This window comes from Phasianus colchicus, chromosome 8 (genome assembly GCF_987193195.1).
Source record: "Phasianus colchicus chromosome 8, bPhaCol1.hap1.1, whole genome shotgun sequence".
NCBI classification, from domain to species: domain Eukaryota; kingdom Metazoa; phylum Chordata; class Aves; order Galliformes; family Phasianidae; genus Phasianus; species Phasianus colchicus.
The window spans coordinates 22,652,050-22,674,250 of NC_143443.1; the positions used below are offsets into that span (position 1 = coordinate 22,652,050).

The following is a 22,201-nucleotide window of genomic DNA, read 5'->3' on the forward strand; positions in this document are numbered from 1 at the left end:
GCCTGTACTGTGCAGGCTGCCTCTAGGTGCTATGCTTTCACCTGGATATTAGAGCAGAGCAGTGAGGGCTCAGCATTGTAGAGGGATTGCCCTTCTGGCTCCACAGCTCAGCCACCAGCAGGTGTTTCCCAGTGAGATGGGTCATCCTCCTGTCCCTGTAAGAAGTCAATAGATAAGCTGCCTTTCTGTAAGGTAAGGAAGGCACTATCTATGAAGGAGATAATTCCAAAGTATGTTTATCTCCATTTTTGGTTTTAAATTTTGAACGGTTTTGCAAGAACTGTGTGTGCAAATTGCTTTATAAGTGCAGGAAGTGGCGCAATCAGACACCGAGCTCCTGATTATCCATTTCTGGTGTATGGGTGAGACAAAGGATTCCTGTGGTTATATGTTTGATTGCTTCTAATAAGTATCCTAAATGCTCTACAGAACCTTATGATTTTTTTTTTTTTTGCAAGTTCAACACTTCTGTCTGTGAATTAGAAATGATTCATACAAAGTAACATGCTCAGGGGAAACACGTGTGGCTTCCTATGCAACTGGATTGTGAGCTGGCTGTTGCCAATCAGGGAAAATGTTTTGAATTTATTACGGATTTTTTTCATTGAATACTTTTAAGGAAGTGAAGAGTGAATCACTGTATTCATATCGGGAAAGAAGCCTGCTGAGGGCATTCTTATGCTACAAACACACCGTGCTATAGTGGGACCACATGGATCAGTGTAAAGAATACGTATGTGTGGAGTAAGGTGATGGAGGTGGTCAGGATCACAGCTTTCAGGCATAGATATCAGCGTGTTATTAATTCCTTGTTTTCATTACAGAAGAAATAGGCAGCATCCAGCGGCATTATTACATATAAAACAAACGAATACGATTTTTTTTATCTAGTGCAAAATGCTTTCTGGAACTCATTGCCAGGGAATTTTCCCATCTAAAGGAAAGGAATGAGACGAATCTGTCAGAGAATTTCCTATTGAAGACAGACACGACGAGGATGCGCACGAATGCGACAAAGCCGCCGCGCTCGGTGCTGCTTTCCAACTTCTTCCATTTCCCCTCGGTGCACCCGGGGATCCCGTGGGCTCCTCGTGCCGCGGGGGCCGCCCGAGCCGCAGCTCACCTGGCCGCCACACGGGTGTGCTCCCTCCATACCGCACGGCGGCTCCGGGCCCGGCTCCGCTCCGCCGCCGCGGGGACGCGGTGCCGCCGGGAGAGGAGCGGGCAGCGGGAGCCGGGGCTGCGGGAGCCGCGCTGCGGGATGCGGCCGGCCGTGCCCCGCCGAGCAGCGCGGGGCTGAGCTGGCCAAGGTACTGACCCGGCCCGGCCCGGCCCGGCCGCTGCCTCTCGAGGCACACGCAGCTCGTTGGTCTGCCGGCTTTGGAAACCATTTGGCGTCCTCTGGGGCTCCCACATCTGGAGTTCTTCTTTCTCACTTCTGGCAAGAGTCGCTTGGTTTCTTGTTTTGCTGGGTATTTTTTTTTCCCCCTTGATTTTATTTATAATTTTGTGTGTGTGTCTGCGTGTGTTGGTTTTTATGGCCGCTCTGCGTTTTGGAAAGCTGTGTCCCACTCTGGGACTGCCCTGCCCAGAGCCCCCCGGGGGATCCTTCTCCTCACACCCCCTGTGCCTTTCCCCTTTCTCTCACTTACTTTTAGATGTGATCACTGTGAGCTTCCTGCTGGCTCTTTTCCCTGGATTGCTCTTGCTGAGGTTTTCCCTGAGCTCCTACAGCAGCTGTGGCCTCTTCCTCGGTGCTGCTGGTTCGAAAGAGAGGTGTAGAATCATAGAATCACAGAATGGTTGGATTGGAAGTGACCTCAAATATTGTCCAGTTCCAACTGCCCTGCTGTGGGCAGGGGTGCCAACCACTACATCAGGCACAAGATCGGGTTGCCCAGGTCCCCATCTAACCTGGCCTTGAACACCTCCTGGCATGGGGCACCCACAACCTCTCTGGACAGCCTGTGCCAGTGCCTCACCACCCTCTTTGTAAAAAAATTCCCTGACATCTATACTAGAGGTGCTTTCACCTCCTCACCTGTCTGGATAAACAGGCATCAGGTTCTTTGGGAATTCCATATCCAGTGCATCTACCCATTGTTTAAGCTGGAGCTATAGTGGATGTGGGGTCCACCTCCAGTTTTAGGTCTTGGGCAAATCCCTTGGGTCTTTAGCTGTGAGGACCCTGCATGCTCACTTCTGCTTCCTGCTCACATACAGTGGGAGCTTTTCTGGGCTGCCCATGAAACTGGCTGCCAGAAGAGCATTCTCACTTTCCGTGCCCTTCACATCTTCTCCATCACAACCATATCCCTTCCTCAGCATGTGTTCACTGGGACCTGAAGTCCCCAAAAAGGGATGCAGGGTGCTAGATGTTGGGGTGCCATGTGACACCTGCTGCCACATCCTCTTGCACTCTCCAAGGTGCTTCCCTGGCCCCTGACTGCACGGAGAAGGATCCTGGTCCCAGGGTGATACAGAAAGTTTGTCCCACTGGAGAAGAGCCCATTCTGCCTTTTCACCAAAGCCATTAAAATTATTTTGAGGCCTTTGCAAACCTTACAGAAATGACTTGTCTTCCTCAACCCTCCCCATGGATTTCTCACCCTTTGGTTCCTTCATCATCCAGCAAACAAGCCAACTTGTTAGCCAGGCTCGTATGGACCCTAAAATCCATGGCAGCTCCAAAATCCTGCATCGCTTGGTATGAGGGACGAATTAGGCAGCAGCAGGCCTGGTGATGCTGAATGTCTGACCTGACCCACAGGACATGGCCTGAAGAAGTTCCCTGCCACCCATACAGTGTGGCCAACAGCCTTCCACCCACCTTCAGAGGGGGTTCCCTGCCAGTCCAGGACATCACCTGGAGCCCAGGTTTGCAGAACCTGAGATCTGGCTCTGACATGAGCATGGCTATTGGAAAACACTTGGGCATGGTGGTGATGGGTTGATGGTTGGACTAGATGATCTTAGTGGTATTCCCAACCTTAATGATTCTCTTTTATGATTCTAACTTCACTGTTCCTTGGTGTGCATGACAATAGTGGAGCTTGAGTGTGTTTGTGGAGCCAGGCATATCTCTCTTCTGACAATAAGCTCCTTCAGAAATAACTAGCTAGATGGGAATAAAACCAAGGAAAGGGCAACGTCATGATGCAAAGCCTGACCTTGTGCAATGTGGTGGAAGAACTCCAACTTCCATCATCCCTTATCGCTTCTGGCCGCCGAAGCTTTTGTAAGAATTCAGCACAACAGATGGTTCCTCTGGATCCAAGCACGTTACAGAGTTTATTCAGCTCAGAAAATGGCCTTGAAAGGACTGTTTTGCACTGCCCACCTCCTGTTTTGGGACTGTCCACTTCTTACTAGATCCTTGTCCCCCCACTGCTACCCAATCTTTTCATTTCCTCAGTGGGTGAGTTATTCTAGGAGAGGGAATATCATGTATTCCACAATATGACTTACAAAATGCTCATGTGGAGAGAAAGCAATTGTTAAGTAAGCTTCCTGTCTTCTAAATTGGATGTCAGGTATTACAAGTTTAAAGAGATCTGCTTAGAGAGCAGTAAACCGTGCTGACCCAGCCCCAGCAGTGAGCATACACAGGGCAAGAGCAAGCCTTCTTCACTGTCTTTGACAAGCAATGGTAGACAGAAGCCAAGGGTCACTAGAATGGGATTTAGTCTTTTCTCATTATCTTGTGTCAAGTACACCAACAACAGGGTCATAACATAAATATTGGGATACTTTTGCACTTTCCTGACAGAGAGAGGTCATAATTTTAAGAGATTTCCATTGTGAGAAATCAGCATCCACCAGTGATAGATGGAAGGGGCGGTAGGTTGTGTGAGCCTATTCAAGGCAATGATTTGGGCTTTCAGTGGGAGAAAAGAAGACTTAAGCAGAGGAACTTCACTGGACAGGTAGATCCAAGGGGTTGCTTATGCTGAGTGATGGTTGTATGGCTGTCGTGTTGGCTGGTTCTATCCAAGCGTCTGGTGACAATGAAAGCTGAGGTTTGGCCATCTCCCTTTTTTCTTTCCCTTTTGCTATAGACATTGTTCGCAGTGACATTGCCCTGGATAAGCAGAAAGGCTGTAAGATCGCCCAGCATCCTGACATAATGTTGGAGCTACAGAGGGAAAAGGCAGCTCAGATGCACTTGGTTTTGTTAAAGGAGCAGTTTTCAAACACATACAGCAACCTCACACTAACAGGTAAGGCTGCAAGACCAGCTCTGGAGCCAGGAACTGTGGCTAGTTCTTGCTAACTCACAGCTTCCCCTCTATGTGAATCAGCATCTCTGGCCGCCTCTGCTTCCTGCCAAGGTTACTGGGTGCTGGGAGGGAACGGCTTTTGAGGAAACTGTGGTGGACTCACAGGGCCCCTGAAGTGGGCACTCCAGAATTGGTGCCACTGGACAGAATGTTTCCTGCAGTCTGATCTAAGCAGAATGCCACAGCATGTGAAGTGCTGTAGTGATCTCCCCGCTCACTGTTCACTTCGGTGGGGCTGCAGCAATTACTAAATTTGGAGTCCTTTAAGCTGCAGCTGATTTTTTTTTTTTTTTTTTTCAGAGCATGCACTTTGTGTGAACCCAGTAAATATTAAAGAGCAAATATAAAGGGATAATGGCCCAGACAGAGCTGAGAGGATACTCTTTTTCTGGCAACTGTTTGTATTATCCAGGGAACAGAATCTCAAAGGATGGAGGAGACTGCCACATTTTGGATACACATTTAATGGTGCTTGTAAAGGACTGATGTCTGCAGGCAGGGAGTGGGCAGGAGGACGGGATCCCAGCAGCCAGCAGTGTCCTCTCATAGCTGTCCTTATCGCTACAGCTGGACGAGCCACAGACGATGAGAAGGAGGAAGAGGCCAATAAATCAAGCGCGATCCCCTTCCCCTCTCACTGGGTCCCTTTCCTGCGGAAGGCAGGGAGGCATCCATCCCATCTTTATGGGAAGCAGGGCCCCATACTGGCCCCACAGCCAGGCTGGGAAAGGGGAACGGGTCCCACACAGCCCCCCACTGCTGCCACCCCAACCAACCCCAAACCATGACAGCAGGGAGCTCTGTCCCCTCTGGGGACATTGGCTTACGGCCCTCTTGGGGATCCTGCAGAGAAGGGATGGCCACAGTAGGTCTGTCTGCAGGCTCAGCCCATGGGCATCAGGGCCAGGAGTGTGGCTGAACCATACCATTCCTGAAAGCCCAGCATTTAAATGGGATCCTCAGAACCATTTCTCATTCCCTGTAACGTAATCCACTTGGCTGTTTATTCCCAGTACAACTGCTGGAATCAACATTGTCAGCTTCTCCCCTGACAACTTGCTTACTTTCCACTAAACAAACTTCCCTTGAGAAGAGAAGCTGCTCTCCCCTATCCTCCTTCCCTTGCTGCTTCAAAGCCCTCGAGCATTGCTTGCATTTTTTGCAGAACCCGCGGAGCAGAGGTGCTACCTGGTTATCAGCTCTGCTCTTACCCTTTCCAAGTGTGTTTACAGGAGGGTTCACAAGGGTTTAGCACCAACTCCCCAGGAAAGAGAGAGCAATTTCATTGTCATATTACCCAAGGAACTATTTTAATGTCCTTTAACTCCCTCTGAATGTGTGCAGAGCAACTTCATAATTGTTATGAAGTTTAATCTTTTATTTCATAGACATCGTCTGAGAACATGGGCTCTAGACAGCTAAGCATAATATTTAACTGGAACTCTACTAACTTGTGTAAATATTTCCCTTCCCCGTGATGGATCTGGTGTTTGGGGTGGGCAGAGGGTTGTACATCTGTTGCAGAAGGGCATTCCTTACCTTCCAGATTTGATCAGGCAGAGTTTGCATGAGGACTTCTTTTTGTTCTGCACGTTTCTGTGCGATGCTGGAGGGAGTCCCCAATGGAAGGGCTGAGCACACAGGGATGGAGTGCCCAGGGATCCCCAAAAACAAGGAGGGAGGTGCCCAGGAGCCCCTCGGTCTCATGGAGCTCATGCTCTGCTCTGTGTGGCTCTGCAGACCTGCTGCAGTGTAAGCCCAGGATGCACTCAGCAGTTGCACGCAGTCCCCAGCGTGCTCCCAGCCACCCTGCAGGCTGTGTGCCTGCACCGGGAGTTCAGCTGCTCCCAGCAGCAGGTACCTCCCAGGTAAGAGTGTCTTAAAATGCAATGTGTTTTCTGCGCTAAGACACAACTGAGACTGAGTGAAAGCAGGCAAGATTTCTGGCTCTTGCTCCTCCAGGAACACATGTTGCTCTCTGGCTTAGGCCACTTCAATTCCTCTAGACAAGCACGAGCTCTGCTCCTGTCTGCAGTTTTCTCTTTGCATCTTGCATTTGTTTTCTGTATGTGATCTCCGCAGGCTTACTACACCTGCCTCCCTGAGATGAGCGATAGCCTTTGATCTGTGATAGTGCTCTTTAAATGCTATATAACATTTTGAGGCTTATTAATCTTTGCTGCTTCCCTGTGCTGCTGGGAGATAGGTATCTTGTTTCGCACGTCAGCGTCTCCTGTGCTTGTGGGGCAGCTGCGATGGAGCAGGAGGGCACACAGAGCTGCCTGCCCTATGGAAACCACTGGTGGGATGGGGGAGAATGCTGGATCTTGCCCTAGGACGGGGTGAGGCCACACAGATTGGTTTCAGCACTGTTATTAAGTAAATTCCATTAAGCCTAATGGAAGACGGAATTGCTCAGGAGGTCAACAGACATATGTGAGAAACTGCCCCCTCCCACATGTGCATGAAGTGTTAAGCATAACTGAGCTTCCCAAAGTACAAGGATGGACCATAAATAGTGCATTTGCCTTCAGGAGTTCCCATCCTGAGGAAACAAAACAGGACCTACTTCTGAACAGCAGAAAAGCATCTCCTCTTTCTGCTCTGCCTTCTGCTTGTGGCCACAAAGCAGATCGCTTACTGCACCAGCAGCGCTGTGATGACAGCCCTGCAGGCCATCCTGCCACAACACATCCACACCAGAAAGTCAGAGAACACCCACAGGGTGGGTGCTGGGAACCCCTCTCCATCAACCTGTGGGAAACAACCCCCAAAAGCAGGGATGGAGGAAAGGGCTCTTGTGTGTGGTGCTCCCAATCCTACTGAGAGGCACAGGGGACTCAGGCCAAGGTTGGCTGCTGGGAACAGAGGTGAATGCTACAAGAGATTGGCTTTCACCATCTGTTTCCAAGTTGCAATCAAGTGTTTCACACTGGCATCCAATTAGTCCTATTAAGGCTATTAGCTAACCCAAACTCTGCCATAAGAGAGGCTGTGAGCTGCGTGGAAGGTTTTTTCTTGGACAGAAGCAGTTTTGGAGATGTTAGCAGCCAAGTAGAAGTTCTCTTTGGGGTCAGTTGTAAGAGTACATAAGGTGATAGTGATGGAGTGGGGTGAGGATGTGTGCACCTGTTTTTCCTAATGAAGAAATACAGAACGTTTTGTGTGATGGCGTGGAGTAGGAGCAAGGGCAGCACATCTTCGTGAAGCTTACAAACAAGAAGCTGACTTTCAGAGGTATGGTTTTCTTCTCTTTTCAGTAATGTTGAGAATTTTCCTTGTTCTTTGGCAGGGAGTCTTGTGGCTCAGGGTGAGTACGTGGGATATGTGTGTTTCCCTGCAGACTTCCCCTGGTGGCCAGTAGTTGTATGCATCTTGCAGAATGCTGTTGTGCTGGGGGGCAGTGGTCCTGTAGAAGAATATGTCTGTAGGGCAGAGACCCTTGTGCTGGTGGGACGTGTTTTGGGGCTCTCTTTGCAGGGTGTGGGCTAGGTGTGTTTTTGTTGCCCATGCAGGATGCTCAGCTCATTTTGCTGAGCCCTAGGTGTATACTTCTATCCCTATTTATAGTTAGGCTTCACTGAGGACTTGCAGGGCTGGAGTGGAGGGGTGCATCTTGTGAGACAGGCTTAAGATAAAGCTGTGTGCCCTCCCCTCCATTGTAGACCATAATGTTATTCATGTTATCCATAGCACTGCAAAGAATGAATCTGAAAAGGACCTCAAGAGGGCATCTTCTAGCCTTCTCCATGGCAAGTCAGCTGTACCTGGGCCCTGTTTGGGGAGGGGTGGCTGGGAAGAGGCAGCACTGCTGATCTGACCAGCTGGTACAGTCAGAGCACACCTCTGGGGGCTCAGAGCCTTCATCAGAGCTTACACAGGAAAAGCAGCATTCAAAGCTAAATATGCATGGAAAACTATGTCTGGGTTCCTCTCACTGATTGACACAGCGCATTGAGGTACGGGTGGAGGAGTCGTGTCACTGCAAGGAGGATGGCAATGTTGTTAGCCCCTGTGGGGAAGAGAAGGAGAATATAAATGCTGTGAAACACTGTGGGATTTTCCTGAGGAAGGATCAGGAAAACTGCAATATGCTGTAGAAGTGTTATCTGTACTGAGCCTGTAGATAATGACCAGCAGAACTGCAGAGTCCCTTTTTGAGATGGTTTGCAGGTGTCTTCTGAGATGTCAGCATCTGAACTGCAGGGATGGTGCTGGCAAACACACGCTGTAAAAACATTCCCTTGTAACTAAGTGGTTCTGTGTCTTTATCAGCTGTTTATATGAGCTCATTCTGAAGCGAAGTGGATGTTTGTTTTTGCTACGCGGCTTTCTGAGGGCATTTGGCTGAAATACATTATGTCCCAGGGCATGTTTGTGTGAAGCCAGCAGGCTGCAGGAGCCCAGGGGCTGGGCACCAGCGTTGCACTGCTCTCTGGGGCATCGTTGTTAACAGACCTACACAACGTGGCTTTATCTTTGTTCTCACACCTCCTGTGATGGGGAGTCCATCCCCTGCTCAGCAGCCAGCCTGAGGGTGCAGCTATCACGGTGAGGCTGGGTTTTCTACAATCTCTTGGCTTGGTTTAAGCTCATTACACCATGTCGTCTCCCTGAGGATGAGCAGAGCAGCTCACAGTGCTCCTTTTCTCCCCGCAGAAATCTTTTACATATTCGAGGCTTAATATTGTGTTTCCCCTAAGACTTTTGTGCTCAACACCAAACAACTGGCTTTCTTCTGTTCATGGCCATGCTATTTTCAAGTTGAATGACACATGCATGGTTGATTCTGCCTCTTGAGGTCCCTTTCAGCACTCTGCTTTTTCTTTTCTGACTCTGTGTTTTGCTGGGTTCCCTTAGGCTCTCCCACTTGGTCTGGGCTTCTTTGAAGGGAGTTGCCTCAAAATGAGCCCAGTGTTGTAGCTGAAGAGCAGCAGGATTGTTTCACGTATCTTTGCGTGACACTCCTGTCTGCATACCCCATGCAGCCATGGGTTTTATTGGCACAGTACTGCTTGTTCATGTCTGCATTTTTGTGTACGGTTTCCCAACCAGCTGTGCGTTCCCCGTATGGAATTTCATCTAGACTCTATTTCCCTAATTTGCTAATTAAGATGTTCTACAGAACTCGAACTGAAGCCTTGCGAAAGTAAAGGTATATAACATCTGCTGCCCCTATCGCACATATGAGACCCTTTTGCTACGTCAAAGAGAAAGCAGGTTGGCTTCACATGATGTGCCTATTGCTTCCAGCCCTCCCTTGCAGATGGACTGTTTAATTTGTTTCAACATTTTTTCCAGGAATTGAAGTTATGTCGACTGGCCTGCAATTTCCTTGATTTTTCAACCTGTTGAACATAGCCACTATATCTGCCCTTTCCCAGTCTTCTGAAACCTCATTTGTCTGCCAGAAATTCTTAGAGATAGTTGCTGATGGGCAGTGGGCCCATTCAGAGACATCAAACTTAAATAATCTTTGTTCTGCTCTTACACTACGATAACTCAGTCTTACCCTGCTGCTTTTAACTGTGTGGTCTTGGTTATCCTTTTTCACAAAGTCTGAACCAACAGATGGGTAGAAACATTTCAGCTCCGGCTCTGTGCGCAGCTCTGCAAGCTGTTGGCTCTCGTGAAATACCTTTCTCGTGTCCCGATTTATACCTCCTTGCTTCCTGAGACAGCTGCAAGCCAACCCCCAGGGATGGCTGCCTTCTCTTACCCTAATTAGCAGTTTTACAACTCATTGTGTGCTGACGGCGTGTGTGTGTGAGAGAGGTCAGGGAGGGGAATCTCTTTCTCAGGTGACACTCTCTAGTCTGTTGAGCAACACTTTGGCTTTCTCATTATCTGATTTGGCCATTTCTTTTGTAACTGTGGGGAATACGGCTTCTTATGGCAAATTTAGAATTTATTAAATTCAATTTACCATCCTATTTAATGAGTCTCATAAGGAAAAATATTTTATAAATTGTGTATCTTAGAATCAACAATTACACGTACGTTATAACATGTAATGTCATTACCAGAACCAGCCAGCTCTGGGTGCTGCGTAGAGAATAAAGAAAACCCATAAACCTAACAGAAAACAGATTGTGGTGGGAGGGGGAGGGCTGACACGCACTAACAGCTTCGGGAGGGCTTGTGGCATTCAGTGGCATAAACCCATCTATTAACCTTTTCTCCCCACGTAGGAGGTGACGAACTCTCTGGTCTGCCTCTTCCCACTAATGGAGTTATCAAATGTCTCCTCGTTGCCGCTCGGGAGCCTTGCTGCGAGTGGTTTCTCTGAGTGCTTGGTTTTGCCTGCACTCATCTGTACCAGTCTGGTGGAACTTCCACCTCTTCGTGTGCCGCAAGTCGTTCAGTTTGTGATTTGATTGGAACCGATGCTGAGGAGCCTCCTTTCCTGTCCCCTTCCCATCTCCTCTTTCCGTTTTTTCCTCCACGTGTTCCAGGAACTCAATGTGAGGCTGTGTCTGATGTCTTCCTTCCCCAGCCAATGTGTGGGCAGTTAAAGGTCCCTAATTACCAGTGGGTCCTAATCTCCCTGATCCCATAGCCCAAAGCAGAACTCCTGTTGTAGCTCTGCCTGTCTTGTGGCCTTGCTGGACAGACTTCCATCCTGCTGATACGAGCTCTGTATTGTTCTCCCGAACGTGTATTATCTTGCACTTGGCTGCATTAAGGCACGCACTGTTGGCCCATGGCCATGCAGCCATACAAATCAGATCGCAGGGTGAGCGCGCTCTGTTTTCTCCGTTATTTACTAACCTGCTTGTGCTATCTGCCTCGTAGGATTTTACGTTTATCTAAATGATAAAATACAGAGTCGTGGGATTGGAAGCAGGCTATCAGTGTTTTTGTGGTGTTGGAGCTCTTCTCCATCTAGTTATGCCAAATTATTCTTACTAATGCATGTTCTTAAAAAGTCGTAACACCAGTTGGATGGAACTTGATTCTATACGACACGTGTTGGCTGGTAATTAGCTGAAACATGAATATGATGAATTATTGCTGGACTCTCATATTAGCTTTTAATTGCTTAGTGTAGGTCTGATGCCAGGCTGCCTGCCTGCAGCTCCCCAGGTCAGACAGACCTGCTAAGCACCGGTGTGAGGTTAGCATTCTCCTACCCTTCTAGAATTACTTGGCATTCCAAGATTTATTAAAAATTAGTGTCAACAGGTCAGAGATCCCATTACTGCACTCAGAGGTGCAAATTATCTGGGATGGGTGACTTACCAGTGCTTATCTAAAGCAGATGTTATTTAGCACAACTCTTGGTTATTAATAAATTCAAGTACATCATCGTCTCATTAGTTCATCATCGTATCTTTTTCCCTAAAACAAAGTGCATATATGTTGGTCACTCCAAAACTAATGCCTCCTAACTCCAGAAGCCATGAGGTTTTTTTTTTTCCCCTTCATATCTTTCATGTTACCAGTTTTCTACTCTTAGTAATTCCCAACTGGTTGATGTATTTTCAGCCTTACAATCCATTTGTTCTTTTTGCTGTCTATATCACTGCATGGTTTCCATCCATAATTCCCTGCATTCATGGTGCTGGAATACATTTCTTTTGGCAGTCTAAAACACTTAAATAGTTGTTTGCTCAGTATTTTTGACCCAGTCATTTACTTTACAATTTTTCTCAGCCTGGAGAAGCTGAAGCACCTCGTGTGTGTATTTCTAGCTGAGACCACATTTTGTTTGCCCAGCTTCACCAGTTTTTCTCCAGCACACATTTGGAGACACGTGTCTATATGGACAGTCTGCGTGTGGCTAGTCCTCTGTAATTTAAAAAAGCATTTCCTAGCAAACAATGACTTAGCAACAAATGGCTCTGTGGTCAGAGGAGGACCACCAGGTTCAGCCACCATCCTGGCATATTTTCTCCCCGTGAAAAATAGCAGAACCGGTATTTATGCGCTGCTGGAAAGCTCGCAGCCGGGAATTGGAAAGCCCGGAGCGTGGCTGTGGGGCGGTTGCCTCCTCTGTGCTCTACAGGATACATCTGACAGCCCTGTGCTCTGCGGCTGGGCTGGGTCATGGGGAAAACAGGAGAAGGGAGTGGGGCTCCTGCCTGTGCTGCTCGGCAGGGGCACTGCCTGCTGGTGGGAACGCGCCTGGATCCCAGGCTCTACTCTCCGGCTGCTCGCGCTAACCCTTTTTCCATCTGTCCGCTTGCTCATTATTTACTGCTTGCTCTTGCCTCTCTTCATTAGCAGCTCCTGACGCTGCTGGCTCGGGATGGGGCAGCCTCGTGGGTGTCGGGAGGGGTGCGTACTCTGCCTGTGTTCCTCTCTGTGGGGACAGCAGCCTGTGGCACGCACTGCTAATTGAATTTTATAATGTTTTTCTGAGCTGAGGAAAGGATCAGAATCCTGGAAATGAGAGGCTCTCCAAGTCCCACACCAGGGAGGGGTATGCTGGGGGTAGGAGACACGTGTGGAAGCATGGTTGAGCAGGGTGGGAGAAGAGTGAGGCTGCAAGGTGTTCAGACAGAACCTTGGGTCTTTTTTTCCCCTCATTAACTTTTATACTGGGTCACTCTGCCAAGAGACACAGTCATTGACTTTATTGAAGAAATGAGAGACTCTATGAATTTAAGTGTTTTATTTTTTTATCAAGAAGGTGGCAAAACCAGAGTTTTTTATTAGAGAAACCAAAGCCAGTCAACTGTAATTCTATTAACTAATTAGGGTGGCCCTAGAAATGGGGCTGAGACTTACAGTCCTTTTTTCTTCTCTTTGCTGGGGCACTCCAAGAGCCGGATCACCTGGGGAAAGCATGTTTAAGAAATACCAGATGGTCTCTGCGATGCTCCAGCTGTGGACAATCACTCCCAGCCAGGCAATCTGCCTTGCTGTCGAAGCCCTCTAAAACTGTGCTGCCCATTTGTCATGCTTCTCCAATTGCAGCGCTCTGGATAGCTTCTTTTTTTCTTGTCTGGCTCTTCCTTTCCAGTTTTTATCACCCACCCCCTCCATGAGCTAATGTAGTAACATCCCTTCATTGGCTATAAATCCATTGAAGAGCCATATATAAAATATTACTTTGTTAGGGAAGATTGGGGAACATCTGTTTTTTTACCCATAAGAGTCAGTCTCTACTTGTCTCGTATGACGATGTGACTATTTATATATTTGTAAAGTGAAAAGAAAGAGAAAGATGGGAGTCCTAGGGAAAAAAAAAAAAAAAAACTTGAGTGGAGCCTCTAAGTGGAGGAAACCAATTCAGCTCTGGGATTAGCTGGGAGGCTAATAGGAGGGGGAAAAGGTGGAGGGGACACAGTCCAATAAGTTGTTTAGATGTCTGACAAAGTAACTGTTGTACCAAATGCAGAAGGTCCTTCTAGAAGCTTTTTGATGTTGTATAACTGTTCCTTGGCATTCTCTGGCATGCACACACCCACAGCCTTTCTGGGTGGGTGAGCCTTTATATGCTGTTTAAGATGTAGAAAAGGAATTTGGGCACAGTGACAGTCCTTAGTTCAGCAGGAGGCTGTAACCATGGGTGTGTATGTCTGTAGCAGCAGAAGTGGGAATTGTACCTCTGGAGGCTTTGCATTTAGATGAGCATACCAGGGTGTGGACTGCTCCTTGCCCGACCTTGGCACTACTGCCTGGCAGAGCAGCCCGCTTCTATGCACCTATTTGGAATGTTCTAGGATTCTATGTTTTTGGGTGATCCTATGTGGAGCCAGGAATCAGACATGAAGATCCCTGAGCGGGTCCCTTTCATAGAATCACAGAATGAATTGGGCTGAAAGGGACCTCAAAGATCATACTTTGTCCTCGGGGTGTTCCATTATGCTGCGTGGATGGTGTGACTCTATTTATATGGCGCTTATCTGATGTTGAAGGTGCTGCTGTCTGTGAGCACACATGTGGAAAAGGCTGTCCCCAGGTTCTCCGAAGGCAGTGCTGCTGTGATAGCAGGGTGCTGGGATGCATCATGCCTACTTGGCAGCCAACTATGAGATTTGGGATATGGGACCCCACGGAGATGCTGTCCCATGCAACCAAACAGTCTTGGGGCTCTCTGTGTTCACGATGCTGTTTTAAAATGGTAAGGTATGAAATAGACATCATTGCTCTAACACCTGCTGTGTCTTTGCATTCTCTGTGCCAAAGCCTTCAATTATCTCATATTTTGTGTCAGCAACCTGGTGGGAAAGCTGCTGCCTGCCTCCTGCTCTCCTGTGGTTAACAAGCTCCAAGTCTGGGAGTGGAACCTGAGTCTTACAGATGTCCACGTGCTTTGATACTGGTTGTGAATTTAGACTTACAAGACCAAAGGGTACAGGATGTATTTGTGAGGTGGAAGTGCTTGAAAAAAGAACTGGAGATCGGATGTGGATAATGAAAAAGGAGCTGCTTCCAACAGCTGGGTGGGAAGGAGCAGAGCAGTAGCTGTGAATTCAGGCTCTGTTCCTCCCTGTGCCCGAGGAGAGTCCTGGAGGAGATAGATGGTGGGAAGCTTTAATTCTGGAGATGGTTCAGGTGAGACTGTGTTAGGCACTATGTCCTGTTCTCCTGTTCATTTTACAGAAGAACAGATGCTGTCAAGTTAGGAAGTATTCAGAAAAGAGCAATAAATGTGACTAAATCCTGGAAATACAGAGTTATAGGCAAGATTCTGGTAAGATTCATCTGCTTATTTTGTCCAAGGGAAAATTAAAAGTAACTTGATCAGAGTGTGCAAGTACCAACAAGGGGAAGAACAAGCTCCCAGCAAATAGCATGAAATGTTAGCAAGGAAAGGCACAAAGAGAACCTGTGATTTAAAACCCAACAAAGGACAACCCTGGGCTAATATTGTGCAGATTTATAATGCTGAAAATATATGTTGGAATGCTTCTACCTAGGTATGAGGTGAATTAACAGTCAGTCACCCTTGAATCAGGGCTCTTGCTGAAACTGTTTCAGATGGAAGTTATGGATTTGGTATGGTAATTATTAGGTTAGGTTTTCTAACCTCTATCAAGCAGGAGGAAAAACTATGTTACATTAATGGCATTTTCCATTCTCATAATCTGAACCAACGTGTAACATAAATGTGTCAGCTAAAGAAGAGCTGATCACAGCAATTTTGTGCTCCTTGAAGCCCAATGGAACTTGTTAGCCTTTGCTTGTAATTTGGCCAAATGGACCCTTCACCCTGGGGGGAGCTCAGACCATGGGTTTGTCCTGGCTAAGACTTGGTAACCCCCAGAGATGGGCTGAGCAGGACAGCATGCAGTCTTCATCCTACCATCACGTCCTTCCCCAGAATGAGATCCAGAGATCAACCAGCTGCAATGCAAGGACTTCCCAGGAGGGACATGTGTTTGACACAGTAGTCTTTATTTTCCTCTTTTATTTTAAAGCTTGTTCATTCCTTAGAAAAAGATTCAAGAGAGATTTCATTGAGCAAATGTGGTAGAGCTACTTCTGAAATCTGGTGTCCAAAAGTCCATTTAAGCTCTTGCTGTATATAAATTCCCAGATCTTGGGTTTTGTCACAGAAATCTTTGTTTGATAGAATGCCACAAATTCAAGTTTCAGAAATTATCCTCTTGAGCCATCTCCGTGGTGTTTGGCACCACGACAAGCCATTAGTCAATCCTGAAATAGTCATCAAGTGGAGAAACAGCTTATTTTATATACTGTTTCTTAGAGAGTTAAATATTTCCACATATTCAAGCTCTGATTGGAGTCTTGAATCCTTTCCAAATGTTCAACCTGTAAAGATATTTGAGAAGCCCAGGACTTTGACTCTTTCCAAAAAATGATAGATTTCACTTGAATTTTCACAAATGGAAAACCACAACTCCCCATAGCTGCAAAGAAGCAGCTGTCATACCAGGTATGGGCTATGAGAAAACACTTTCTAAAAGCTTCAGGGACTTCCCATTATCTGGAATTTTTTAGTGCTCTTAAAATTTGTGAAGAAAATAATGTGTTGTTTTTTTTTTTCTTTCAGGCAGAGCGTTGCCTCAGATAATCGGCTGCACCTGTTTGGAAGCAGCGCTTTGCCTTGTTCTTATGCAGGCTGTTGTGCATGTTTGTGTTAATTTTTCCTAGAAACCCAAGTGTCAACAAATCAGACAGTGCACAGAATCACTAATTGTTTCTGAAACCTTTTGCAGTGGAAAGTCTGCAGTATTCCAGTTCAGAAAGAAAGACAGATTTAGGCAATAGTAGTGGACTTGCTACAGGAAGGGTAAATCTTGGAGGATATTCAGCACAGATAGGAGAGATGGGAATTTGGGAAGTGAAGGGTTAAGTCATTGTGATGTCAGTTGTTGTTCTGCATCTTAAAACAATAGCGTTAGAATAATTCTGATGTTGGGTCTTCTGCTTTTATTGACTGATTTGTTGCCAAAACATGTGTGCGTTGTTCCAAATTGGTAAATGATTCCTATTTATAGGGCAGGTGTCTTCTGATGTCCTGAGTTCAGTCTGTTCTGTAATCCCAGATCCTGTTTCTGATCTGTTTAATAATGTGTGACAGAAGATGACAGGAACCTTACAGACCAAATGGGGCTGGGAACGTTTTGGGCTGAGTTCTGCCCAGGAGAGAGGGCTGCTTGTTGCACAGGGTGCTTTTTCATAAGGGATTTGTCCTTCTAAAATTCATTTTTGGACTTTTTCTTCTTGAAGCACGTTGTAGTTTGACCTGCTTACATGCAGCCCAAGTGCTGCTGAGCATGCCAGCCTCCTCCAGCGTTGTCTCCAGAGGAAAATAGAGTACTTTCTTGCACATCTCTTCTAGTATTCATGGGAAAGACAGTGTTCTTTCTATAGTTAGAGAATGCCTTTTGCAAACATCAGTAAAATGTGGCTTAAGGGGATAACAAGGAGCATGCAGAAGGGTGATGCCCTCACAAGCATGGGGTGCAGGAGGGCAGGGATGCATTGCTGGGAGCAGCTATGTATCCAAGCTTGGCTGTGCAAATGAACCCTTGTGTTTCCACCAGCATCTACAAGAAATAGGCATAGGCTGCACATTTGCACTGATCAAGGGGTTGGATCATTTACAATTATATGACTGTCAAAATGACTGTGGCTTGTAAGGAGCAGCTTTCGGTGCTGAGGATACTGTCACGCCAAGAGAGGAACTGGATCTGGAAGGGGACAGGAGGGCTCCATGAGAACAGGATGGGAGTTTGACTCTTCTTCAATCTGTTCTGTAGTCCTCTTGACTGACTGGTGTGAGATATTAGGTTTGTGTTATTTCTGGAAGACCCTTGGGGCTGGGAGTGACTCCTTCCTCTGTGTGAAGACAGCCCAGTTTTGTCACAGCAGAGTTTGTCCCCCAGGTGGTGTTTAGCACTGATCCTTCCCAGGTAGGAGGCAGCAGGAGAGGCTGCTGTGCCACTCTGGGATGCCACTGACTTTCCCTGCCATCCACATCTCCTGAGATAGTCTTCTGTTCATGTGGTCATCTGTCCAGATTTTCCCAGATCTGTCCTCTTGTCCAAACAGATTAGATGGATTCAAGTGTCTATGGGTCTTAAAGTATGTGTGTTGCGTGTACAGAAACTCTGGACTGCCACACGTCTGGGAAGTCCAGATGTGTCCCCATATGTGGGAGTCCTGACAGGCTGCCAAACATCTGGAAGTGTAAGGAATGCCCACATACATGGGAGCTTTGAGCTGCTTGTCTGGGAATTGATGATGCGTTCCTGGGCTTGGACCCTCTTGGGGAGTGTTGGATGGACCAACTGTGCATGTGCTATACAATTGCTCCTAGTGCACCTGAAGGAAATGCAAGATTTCAGAGAGGAGTTGGCCTGAGTGTGTCCAAGCCCAGCACATCCCAAAAGGGATTAGGTTTGCTGCTCTATGCAGACATGCATATTTGAGAAATCCCAAGCAGCTTGTGCAAGTCCTTCATGTTCCCTTCTGAAGTGTGTGTTCAATCAGGATCAGCAGGAAGGCACTCCATGTCATAGCTTCTCAGGATCAGGATCTCAGTCTTTAGCAATAGAGTGGAGAAGGGGAGAAGGCTGAACATCTTTCTCACCTAGATGTAAGCAAATCCATTGTTTTTCCTTGTGCGTTCCTCTGCTGGGTGATGTCCCTTGGCTCCCCAAGCCATGGCTGGGGCATGAGCTGCCAGTTCCTGGAGCTGTACTTCGGGGTTCCCTTGTCCTCCCACAGAATAGATTTGTTTTGGCATTCACTCTTGTGTGCACACACTCCCTGGTGAATTCCAGGCTGCCTTGGTGAGAGCTGCCTCACTTGTCATTTAATTATCTCACCTCTGAACTGGGACCTTGCTGCTTCCCTTGCTGCCTCAGCAATATCTCATTTGTCTTTATTCTTTTATTTAGCTTTTCCTACATTTTTTGCACATTCTGTAGATTCTCCTGCATTCTAAGTGTCTTATGTTTTCATGCCTCCTTTTATCTCTCTATTCATCTATCCCAGTATAGACAACAGAAATGCTAAGTCCACATAATCTGTAGAAAGCATGAACTGGCTTGTTAGACATTTTCCAAACATTACACTTCATGGAAATATTTTCCTGTAAGATGTAGAAATGAACCAGCTGTCTCTCCTGAGCTGTTCCTGTGCAGGCTCTCCTGCTTTCTGAATTTACAGCACCATCCCTTGGACAAGTGACCAATGGCCGACTTCAGGAGCTGTATTTATGATGTGCTGGGCACTGGTGAGGACGATGGTGTGTTTATGCGAGTCGGTCTGTCTGTGTGATTAACATACCACGAGAGACCTGCAGTAATGTTTCCAGAGCTGGGAGCATTTTGGCAACACAATTGTCACTAGGAAATGTGGTGCAGGTCATGGCTGAGGGCTCACTGCAACATGTCTCCACACAAAACCCCACCTGGGCATGATCCGGATGCCCTCACCCAATGTAATTGCTTATTCTGTGCCCTGTGTCACTTCAGTGCTGTGCTGAGGATATATTGATTGCTGAGGGTAGTTACTTCTCGATTGCTGCTGGCATTTTTTTTTGGAAGTTTAATGTATCAGTGGAGTTTTCTGAGCTGGGAGGGTGGGTCAGGAGAAACAGAAAACATAGCACAGTAAAAATGCTTGTGATGCAGCAAGTGGTCCTTCTCTCCAAGCCATCAATGTTGGTGTGAGCTGGTGGACAATGGGATCCTGAGCAGATGATAGAAGAGGAAAGAAATAGCAATGTTCTTGTGCTATCATTGCCATAGTGAGAAAGTGGAGAAGGAGTAGGAGGACCAGAAACTGAAGACTGATGTCCCTCCAGTGTTTTACTGGAAATGAGCAAGCAGATACTTGTAGCTTGTATTCCAAGCTGAGGTTATGTCTTCAAAGCATGTTCTGGTAGAGGATTTCTGGCTACAGCCCATCCTCAACCTGAAAGACCAGGTGAAAGACTAAGGGGAAGAAAGCAGCAAATCATCTAAATTTCAGGCGCTTGTTGGCTGTGCATCCACCAACCTTCTTTCTTACATCTCTTCTATGCACTGGAGTCCCTTGGATACTTGGAGTGTAAGGAAAGGAAGGATGTGATGGATGCCCCATCTCTGGAGACTCTTAAGGTCAAGCTGGGCAGGGCTCTGAGCACCTGATGGAGCTGTAGGTGTTGCTGTTCATTGCGGGGGAGTTGGTCCAGTTGGCCTTTAAAGGTCTCTTCTAACTCGACCAATTCTGTGATGCTGGAGATGCAGCAGCCTATTCAACTTAGAAGTCCTGTAGTTCAGCACAGCCCAGATGCATGGGTTGCAGGGTTGGTCTGATCAGGGACTGTGGCTACTTGTGTCCTTGCAAAGAGGTGACACTGAGTAAGGACAGATTTCACGTTGGGGTTGAAAGTGGGTCACAGACATCATATTTCTCCTTTCATACACTTGAATCCACATTATTGGATGTCAACAAAACCACTGTCAGCTGTTACTTAAAAAGGTCTTTCAGAACTTCCCTGCTTTTGAACTCATTTATATGAATGAGTAGGAAAAAAAATTGAATAAAAATGTCCCAGTATATATCTTCAGTGAATATTTCATCATTAATATTCTGGAGTAATTAGAGATAACACACTTCTGATTATTTGCTTTCAATTTAGTAAAAGGAAAAGCACTTCCTACTGCATCTGTTTCATGAAACTTGTGACTTGACTTATCTGTGTTGGTATCAGAAACATCACATGTGGCACTGTTTTCATGACTCTCTTGCAATTTCCTGGACTGCCTACAATCTCTTTGTAGAAGGAAAGTGTCTTCCACTGCGGGAGATGCTTATGAAATAGTTAAATTAATCTTTACTCCTGGGCTTTGCAAAATAGGTTAAACCAACATGCAGTCCTCGTGGATGTTATAAGCTCAGACATGCACACAGTGAGGCTACTGAATTAAGAAATAACTGCTGTTTACTGTTTCAGCAGCTTATTGTAATTATCTCTTTATTTTCTGTGCACTTTCTGCCAGGCAGAGATTATCAGAAAATTTAAAATGATTTTAATACTGCAGTTGTCTGCATTACTGTTTGTGCAAAGCCCAAAGCTTCATTGGGAGCCAAATAATGTGAATGGAGAGCAGAACTTGAGAATATATAATACAAAGCACATTAACATGTTGGAAACTTGGGCACAAGAGTTGTTCTTTAATACATGGAGCCAACCTGTTTCCACTACACTCAGCAAACATTTATTTGTTCCCCAGTCATACCAGACTAATGAATTTAGAGTGTTCTGAAAATGTTGGCTTCATTGGACACTTCAATACATGCAAGTACTTGTGGTTTAAATCTTCATACTAAAATATAACCTCACAATTTTCAATATACTATGCCCATTGAGGGACTCCCACAGGTTGGGAATTGGACTCAGTGCCCCTTGTGGGTCTTTTTGAGCTTCTGGTATTGGGGGTCAATCCTCTTCTCTTGAGTAACAGTGATAGGATGAGAGGGAATGACCTGAAGTTGTGCTAGTGGAGGTCCAGGTTGGATATTAGGAAAAATTCACTCTCAAAAAGAGCAATGAAGCTCTGAAATAAGCTGCCCAGGGAGGTGACAGGTCTACCATCTGCAGAAGTGTTCCAGAAATGTGGAGATGTGACATGGTTTGGTGGAGATGGGTTGGTGATTGGACTAGATGATCTTAGTGATCTTTTTCATCCTTAATGATTCTATGATTCTACTCTTGTGGCAGTGTCATTCTTTGCCCATGCTCGATGTCATGGTGATCCTGAGCTGTGTGACCTGGTGCTGCAGCACTGAGACATCCAAGAAGTACTGAGTGAAAAGTAAAGAACTTATGTAGCCCAGCTCTATTCGCGCTGCTCAACAGGAAGCACAGAAGTGAGGGAGATGCACTCAGGGCAGGCGCAGAGTAAGTTTGAGAAGTCTGGAGCATTTCTGCAGGAGTTGGAGACTGACGTAGCCTATCTCCTGGTGGGCAAAATTCCCCCAGGAGCTTCAGGCTGCAGCCATCTGCACGCAGGCGGTGGTTTGGGTTAGAGTCCTTGTGTGTGCTGAGCAGCGCAGGTGCTCAGCCCCTCCTGGAGTGCTCAGTGCAGTGTGGTCTTCCTCAGCACAGCTAAACAGTGTGGGTTTCTATAAATGTCATTGGAATGCGCTCTGGTTCTGTGTGACCTTCCCCCTCTGCTTCATGTCTTCTCATTAATCCATTAGGTGAATAACGCCGTTTTGGGAACTGAGCAAATATAGAAGTTGCACAATGAAATACATTTTAATGCTCAAACAACTTAATATGAAAACAATCACTTGCCATTCATTTCTCATGTCCCGTGGAGTATTTGCAGGCCAGCATTGGAACCAGACTGGTAATTTGGTCCTCCTTAATTTTGGCACCTGTAGCTATTTTAGAACCACAGCCTGTTTGCTGTGGCTTTACTGCTCTGTAACTCAATACCCTTTTAGGATCTTAATGCTGCCATTAGCAGAAAATTGGCCTCTATTCTGAATAAAACTCT

The 22,201-nt window shown here is 46.6% G+C and overlaps 1 protein-coding gene across 11 annotated transcripts in view; it reads left to right on the forward strand.

The window, feature by feature from the left end:
* HPSE2 (heparanase 2 (inactive)) overlaps positions 1 to 22,201 on the forward strand; it is an 85,782-nt gene that overhangs the window by 13,673 nt on the left and 49,908 nt on the right. For 10 of the 11 annotated variants that reach the window (XM_090145323.1, XM_090145324.1, XM_090145325.1 and 7 more), the window contains one exon: positions 4,059 to 4,220. The exons of the other annotated variant lie outside the window; for it this stretch is intronic. In XM_090145323.1, the coding sequence (XP_090001449.1) occupies positions 4,059 to 4,220 (162 nt within the window). The remainder of the gene's footprint in view (positions 1 to 4,058; positions 4,221 to 22,201) is intronic. 11 annotated transcript variants of the gene reach the window in all.